The 8723-nt window shown below is 41.0% G+C and overlaps 1 protein-coding gene across 1 annotated transcript; it reads right to left on the bottom strand.

Annotated features, from left to right (window-relative positions):
- Window positions 1-6510: 6510 nt before the first annotated feature.
- On the bottom strand, window positions 6511-8040 carry LOC119366801 (bisdemethoxycurcumin synthase-like). The gene is made up of 2 exons (XM_037632516.1): window positions 7829-8040; window positions 6511-7735 (listed from the first exon to the last, which is right to left on the bottom strand). Exons 1-2 carry the CDS (start codon window positions 8019-8021, stop codon window positions 6726-6728), a joined length of 1203 nt encoding a protein of 400 aa, XP_037488413.1. The 5' UTR covers window positions 8022-8040; the 3' UTR covers window positions 6511-6725.
- Between the last annotated feature and the right edge of the window lie 683 nt (window positions 8041-8723).

The raw sequence follows: 8723 nt of genomic DNA, 5'->3' as shown, positions 1-8723 counted from the left end.
GGGGGGGGGGTATATAGTACGATGGATGGAAGGTTTCGTATATTTAGGTAAAAGTTGGTACCATTTTCAGTGATGCAAAGGGTTTTTCCCACTTATTAGGACCATGATGATGGAATGCATGCACCCTGGGTTGGCTTTTTATGCATGTTCTTTTTTTCCTAGATTGCAAGGATTATATTGGTGGATCTGCATTGTTATAACTCGGTCCCATCATATAAACGGCGGGATTAACACTAGAATTTCTAGAGAATCTTATGAGTGTAAGTATAGGTAATTAAAAAGTTGCATAGATATGACAACAAGGTGTCAACAAGAGCTCCCTTCTTTACCTTACTGAACTTGAAAAAAATCCAAATTAATTAATAATAATATTCTCACATCTATTTATATATGAAAAGTAACTGATGGGTTACTTTTTTTTGATGGGTTACTTAGAAGCAAGAGATTAGTATAGAAAATTATATGTTCATTAGAAAATACAAGCCCTGGATCCAGTGGCTTTTCTAATATTATAATTATATAACCGTTAGATATGTGTAACATATTCCATAAAAAATGATATACGTAATATATATAACATTGTCCTAATCTACCATGAGTCGTGCCATACATTAGTTTTTTTTTTTACATGCTAACATGTCTCATCTGGTCTCTCTCAAAAAACTCAAACTCTCTTACCCCACGTCGATACATCAAACCCAGATTAGTTTATTTTATATATAATAAATTAGAGTCCACTACACATCAACCTCATACGCCCTACATTAGTTTCTCCTAGATTTTCTTTGTCCAATCTTTCCCAAAAAGAAATCTACCATCAAGTTCTCTTCCTGTGCCGCGCACGCCTCCGTTTTTCCTTTGCCGATGGTACTGACATGTATTCCCATGAATTGCCGTACCCTTATCATAGCTCTGTCTATTGCTTGCACATCTGATCGGACGTATTATGTACAAGGACAGCTGCCTACGAAACATGCTCTGAGCGGGAAGAAATCCCATGAGGGAAATCAAGTTTCGCATGTGTGTGCTTCCGGCTGGCAGGAAATCAATTAGCTTGCTAACTATAGCGTACAAGTACGTACATACGTGTACATATGTGCTAAGGATGAAAGAGTTAATTCATGTGTGAGACATGTCTACGTGCATGTCTGTTTTTGATCGGCGGCCAATCAATCATCTAGCTAGACCAAGCTGTTTCATATCCATATGTATTTTCGGCCAGCAATTAATTAGTCAGCTTCCTAATACGTACATACGGACGTGCTATAGTAGGCAGAGTTAATATACGAGTCAGGCCTGAGTTCTATGTATATGTGCGTTTTCGGCCGGCGGTAAATCAATCATCAAGCTAGCGTGGTTAGCCTTCCATAGGAACAATTAATCAGCTTTGTTGCTTTCTGTCTATGCTCATGTTGAGGCCAGTTCAATTTTTCCATCCATGGAGTGCCTTAGATGTGTGTCTTTGGACCCTTATGTTTCCTTATTAGATGGTGGAAAGAACGGGACACCGTCATCAGATATTTCTTGCTTTCCCCGCAAAAAAAAAAAAAGATATTTCTTGCTTTTACGATTTAGGTTCCTCTCCGCACATGTATGCTGAAACAATGACAATATGCAACTTATATTTTGCTTAAGTTCAACGGTTTAGACTTATCGGAATATAGTATGATCTTTCAGAATGCCAACATGTGAGTGTTTCCTAATACCTGTACATGCTGGCATCTTCATATAGTTCAAAATATCCTATGAGATTCATAATGCTTTGAAAGACATTGGAAATTCATTTAAAACTGAAATTCTATTATAATATGTCTACCTGTTGGCACCTCTGTATTCTAGAATGAGATTCTACAATGCTTTTGGATGACAGCATATAGAAACAACCATCACAAATTCTCTAGTGCGCCAATATGAAAAGCTCATGAGTTACCGATACAACACAAATCCATATATGTGTTTCCACAAAAATAATCTAAATGGCATATCTTGAGATAAGAATTAAGATGAGCATTCAAACACTGACAAAACAAGTAAAAATCTGATGGAGCCATACAAACTTAACAACTTTAGTGCCCCTGATTGTATTTCTGCTAGAACAATTGTTTTACCATAAGATCTCGTTGTGTAGAGGTTAAGGCCAGATGGATTATTGAAATGCATATCAATAAACATAATTTTTTATTTCTCTATATACAAAATTTGCAATATTAATTGTACACACATCGATAATTAATAAGTAAATGTGTAATTCTACATACTTCCTATGAAATTTACCTATGCCTACAAAAACAATAACAAATACTTATTATGTGCTTGAAGAAAAAAAAATCTGAAAATACAACAACATGCTAGAGAGACCAAAAAAATAAATAAACATTAATTGCGCAATGGATTCAATAATGAAGAAATATACTTAATATGCATAACATGTACGTACATGATTCATGTGAAACATATATATTCAAATTACAACCCGAGAAGCGAATATATCTAAGACGAAGTTATGCTGACGAAAAAGAATCATTTTGTAAATGTCACCAGATTTGGCCCCAATTTTTCTTTAGGCAAAAGAGAACATATTCTTAACATAGAGACCTAATATATTGACTATGTAAATTACATTTTTTAAATCGTAGCACGCGCATCGAGCGGGCCACTATACTAGTTAATAGTAAAAAACAACAGCTGCCATGCAGGGCGAAGCTTTTACTGTATTGAACGGAGACAAAAAATTATCGACGTCCTGCATCCAAGTTTATTAGCCACCTCATATTTTGGTCAAATTTTGACCACCTATATAACAAACTATGATTTATATATGCTACAAGAAAGTATATCATTGGAGAGGTATTCAAAAGCTGATTCCCATAATATATATTTTTACATATAAATTAAATTTTATTTGTTATATTTATGTCAAAGTTTGACACAAATACAAGGAACTGACAGCGAAAATGAGACACTACTCGCTACTCGGCCACACTGATGGGGCGCACCGTCCACTGTCTAGTAACAAAAAATAAATAAGAATCAATAGAGTAAGAGTCCTAAAAGCCTTCCGAGTGTGGCAAGTAGGTCATAAATGTTTGAAATCATTCGATGCGGGTCCTAAATATTTGTAAGTAATTTACCGCGGGTCCTAAAAGTATTCCAAGCGTGTGAAGTAGGTTCTAAAAGTTTGATATCATTCACCACGGGTCCTAAATGTTTGTAAGTAGTATATCATGGGTCGTAAAAGTATTCCAAGTGTATCAAGTAGGTCCTAATAGTCATGGCTAAAATAAATATATAGGACCCGCGTGAACGATTTCAAACTTTTAGGACCTACTTGATACACTTGAAATACTTTAGGACCTCCAGTGTATTTTACTCAATTAATAAATCACATCATTGTGTCTGTCAACACAAATCTACAATAATTGGAATGAACGCCGGTAGCTGAGCCCAAGCATTCAGGGATATCAGGGATATTAATTATGACATGTAGTATCATCTGCCGTCCTTTTATGGTTACAAGAATAGTAGATATCATATCATTTCTTATAAAGACACGAACATGTAGTTGCCAAACCAGATCCGTTGCTTCAAGTGTGATAGATGACCAAGGGGTCTAGCGCCGGCCAGGATTTTGACGACGGTGGAGGTAGACTATCAAGTACTGAGAGCGGACGGGGCAGGAGTCTATCAAGCTAGCAGCGTAGGTCCTTGTGTGCATGTGCATGTGGATTGTCGTGTACTCCTGTGGCAGCATGACCGACTAACTCAACCACTATCTAGCTCGCCACTTCGATGAACTCAGGTCATCATGGTGTCAAAGTCTGTCGAAGCTGGAGCTGTTACAACTTAGAACAAACAACTGCAACACCGTTCCTTTTTAATATCATCTGCCGTCCTTTTGGTTGTTTGATGATCGATAGGTACGGAGCATTGACAAGATATCATTATGCCAATTAATTTTGATGTTATCAATTGGTAGTGTCAAAATCTCAACCAATGTTATCAATTGGCGACTCGACTATATTCACACTGTTAGTTTAGATTCAGTAGATACTACTCCCTCCCTCAAACGGGTGTATCTAGCATAAAATTAGTGCTAGATACATCCATTTGAGAGACAAATTTGGGACAAACTTTTTCAGGCGAAGGGAGTAATATACATTTATTTTTCGGAAAAAGAACAGAGCCATTTGTTTAATATATAAATAACAGTTCATCATCTGATCATAATAACTGCCGCACATGGCTGCCCCAAGGGCAAAAAAAACGTAGGAAAATGAGTCTCATGCAACACAAATCCTACTAGTAGTCCAGCAACCAAATAGGTTGAACAAATCCTACCAGTACCTTTTTTATGTACAGTTTCCATACAAGCTTTTACTGGGGGAGAGTAAATAAAATTGCAGGTTGATACAACTCATGTTTTCGATATTTTGACCCTCGTCAGGATGCGAGACGACTTCTTGCCAAAGCGTTCCCCTGGGTGGATGCCGTGTTTTCAGATGTCTGTCTGGTATTTGAACTCCGTGATCTGCCTCTGCACAGGATTCTAGCGCCGGCCAGGATTTCGACGACGGTGGAGGAGATGCTGAAGGCCTGAAACTGAACGTGTCCGGTGGCTATCGAAGGTGTGGCAGCACGATTGACTAACTGAACGACTATCTAGCTTGCTACATCCATGTACTCACGTCATCATGGCGTCAAACTCTTTCGAAGCAGGAGTAATTAGAACTTAGTACAAACAACTACAACACCGTGCATTTGTAATAGCATCTACCTTCCTTTTGGTTGTATGATGATCGATCGGCACGGACCATTGCCAAGATATCATTATGCCGACTAATTTTTAATGTCTACTATCATCCGCCGCCCTTTTGGGGCGACCAACATTAATCTCCGCCTAATCTTATCATCATATACGCAGATGGCAGTGTCAAAATCTCTACCAATGGTATCAATTGGAGACTCGACTATATTCAAACTACTATTTTAGATTCCGTAGATACCATTATAAAATTATTTTTTGAGAAGACCCTAAAAGGTTTGGGAGGAGGCCGGAAGACTTACGGAGAGCCACGACCTCACCGGACGCGCACCCTGAGCTCGTGACTCCCACATATCTCTGTTTGACCTAATTCCACCTCTATAAATTCGTAAATACTTCCAAAACCAACAAGGAAACACCGGAAACACTTTTTCCGCTGCCGCAAACTTCTTTTCTTCTGCGGTCCCATCTAAAGGCCTTTTTCCGGTATTTTGCTGGAGAGGGAATCAATCACGGAGGGCTTCTACATCATTCTTTCTACCTTCCGATGATGTGTGAGTAGTTCACCACAGACATACGGGTTCATAGCTAGTAACTAGATGTCTTCTTCTCTGTTTTGATCTTCAATTCCATGTTCTTTGATCTTCTTGGAGTTCTATCCGATATAATCTTATTTTGCGGTGTGTATGTTGGGATCGGATAAATTGTTGGTTTATGATCAGATTATTCATTGAAAGTAATTGAGTTTTTTCTGAATTTTATTATGCTTGATTGTTATAGTTTTGTATTTCTCACCTATCTATCCGGTTGGTTTGGCCACCTAGATTGATTAATCTTTAGTGGGAGTGATGATTTGTGATGGGTTCAACCTTGCGGTGTCTTCACCTCGTGACAAAAGGGGTAGCGAGGCGCGTATTTGTATTGTAGCCATTAAGAATAAACCGACGGGGTTTATTCATATTGATTGGGTTTACTTTGTCTACATCATGTCATCTTACTTAAACTGTTATTTTGTTTGTCATGAGTTTAATACCATAGATGCATGTTGGATAACAGTCGACTGGTGGAGTAATAGTAGTGGATGCAGGCAGGAGTCGGTCTACTTGTCTCAGACATAATGCCTATATACATGATCATTGCCATGAATAACGTTATTACTATGTGTGTTTTTATCAATTGTCCAACAATAATCTGTTTACCCACCGTATGTTGTGTGTTCGAGAGAGAAACCTGTACTAAAAGTTATGGCCCCCGTGTCTTCTTTTATCAGATTGGTAAAAGCAAAAATACTTTGTTGTAATTTATTTACTTTTATTTTGTTTTATAATTTATCTATTTATCACTATCGGAATTAATCCTTGCACATAACGAGTTCAAGGGGATTGACAACTCTCTTGCTCGCGTTTGGTGCAAATATTTGCTGTGTAGGTGTTATCGAAGAGAATTTGCTTAGTTCTCCTATTTGTTCGATAACCTTGGTTCCCACTGAGGGAAATACTGATCTCCACTATACCGCATCTCCCTTTTTTCGGGGAAAAACCCAACGCAGTTCACAAGTAGCAGAGAGTATGTGTGCGTCATATGTAGTATATACGAATGTTTAGGTAGTATGCATCATATTTTTTAAAATGCTTGTTTTTACGTACAAATATATACTTATTTCACAAATATAATAAAAACAAAGGGCCAACTTGCAAGTTTTTTCTTCTAACTCACTTTGACATATGATTTATATAATATGTGAACATACTTATAATTATAAAGTAGTATATATAATATCACATGCTAGTATATGAGACATGTGGGGTAAGTATCCCGTAGTAGTAGCTAGGATGCATGTGGGGAAGTTTTTCTGATCTTCCCTTGCGCGTGGTCTTATGATGTGAGTGTTTACAATTCAACTTGCTTATTTTAGTTTGGAAGTATATAGTATGACAGAAGTAGCTTATTAATTGATAGAGTGTCAATTTTTGTTGTGCAGGTTTCTGGCCACCGCATGTAGCAGCATGGTCTCAACTGTGAACCCTGGTCCAAATCCCATCATCACACCCCACTCACCCGTCTCTCCGTCCTCCTCCATCTGCCGCCGTTGCTCGTCGAGCACGAAGATCAGTGTGGCACCAAGCATGTTCCCGTACTCACTCAGCACAGTCCGGCTAGCGGCCAGCTTCCCAGGATCTAGCCGGAGAGCCCGTTGGATGTGGTCCATTATTCCATGGGTGCCAGGGTGCACCACAAAGAAGAGATCGTTCCAGTTCGTGCCCCCGTTCATTATTCCAAGCTGCTGGAACGCGTCCATGAGACACTGCTCGATGTGCTGCGCTGCTAGAGGAATTAGCTCCTTGGTGAAGATGTGGCCGTCGAGGCCGGCTTCCGTGAGCTGCATGGTGAGCACGCCGTCGGTTGCTGGTATCGTGGTCTGTGAGGCCGACACCATCTCGAAGAGCGGGCGCTCGATGGGGTGCACGGCGTCAGCTCCGACAATGACCGCGCCCGCACCGTCGCCAAAGACAGCCTGGCTGATGAGCTTGTGTGGGTACGCCTCCTCGGGCCCGTGGAAGGCGACGACGGTGAGCTCGACGCAGGCCACCAGCACGCGCGCGCCGCGGTTGTTCTCGGCCAGGTCCTTGGCGAGACGGAGCGAGGCGGCACCGGCGGAGCAGCCGTTGAGGTTGAGCATCGTCCTGCAGACGGACGCGCGCAGGCCGAGCAGAGAGGCCAGGCGGAGGTCGACGGCCGGGGCTTGCGCACCAGAGTTGGTGCCGACGACGAGGTGGGTGATGTCGGTGGCCTGACGGCCCCACTTCGCTATGGCCTTGGCTGCTGCTGACGCCGCCAGCTCCGGGGCAGCAGCAGCAGCGATTTCCAGCCGGGCGTCTAGGGACGGTATGCCGCGGCAGAAGAAATTGGGGTGGTCTTCCAGAAGCTCTTCCGTGTGGTGGAAGTAGCGCTTCTCCGTTGAGGTCATCTGGCCTGATCATCGTAGAAAACAAGTTTGTCCACATCATCGTCAGGTATGAAGTGAACCCAATATTTGCATCTATATATAATTTCCCTTCTGCTTACAGAAGGACTTGAGTTTTTGTTTGAGGTCTGTGAGGTGTTGGCTCTTGGTGATGCGGAAGTAGTAGTCGGGGTACTCCTCCTGGGAAACGCAGTTGGGCGGGTTTGCCGTGCCGACGGCGAGGATGGCTGCAGGCCCCTCCGCGCGCTGCAAACGCCGGATCTCACCCACCGATGGTAGGGTGGTGCTTCCCATGGTCGTCCAGGAGCCTAGCTAGAAATAGAATTTCCTGGGAGAAAATACACCATGTATGAGCATTGTTATGACTTTGCCGGAAAAAAAGCATGAGCATTGTTCGGAGTCAGTAGTCATGCACGGCAAATAATAAATCTAATACAGGTTGTCATCATTTGAGAAAGCAAAGAAAAAGATTAAAACGATCCAGGCAAGAACAAACGAGGAGCGAGTACTCACTTCTGCGTGAGATGGAGGAGAGGGAGGAATTCTTTGGTCTGTAAGATGGGTGGACCGATGAAGAAGAAGAAGGGGGCAAGTATTATATATATATAGAAACAATTAAAGCGGCGGAGCTAGCTCCCATGCTATGCATTTGCAGGGTTATGGGACAACTCATTTCTGGTTGACACATGGTAGCTTTGACCCGTGACCTCAAGTAAACAATACTCATGAAAAGTAATTGTGCCCATAATAATTGATCATAAGTGGTAATTTTATGTGAACAGTAATCGCAGGAGAACAATAACTGAATGTGATGGGTGCGCACAGCGCTCCGAATCAACAGTGTTTGGAGAAAAATGCAAACACCAAAAAAAAATTTGTGCATACAATAAATACCTATTTACATTATTTTCATATATGAAGAGTTTTTTTAGAAACAAAAATATAGATAGAATTTTTACACATCGAAGACAAGAGAGCCTTCCAGGTTTGTGCAAA

The sequence above is a fragment of the Triticum dicoccoides genome, chromosome 2B (genome assembly GCF_002162155.2).
Source record: "Triticum dicoccoides isolate Atlit2015 ecotype Zavitan chromosome 2B, WEW_v2.0, whole genome shotgun sequence".
Taxonomy (NCBI): Eukaryota; Viridiplantae; Streptophyta; class Magnoliopsida; order Poales; family Poaceae; genus Triticum; species Triticum dicoccoides.
This window is presented reverse-complemented; position numbering and strand designations above follow the sequence as displayed.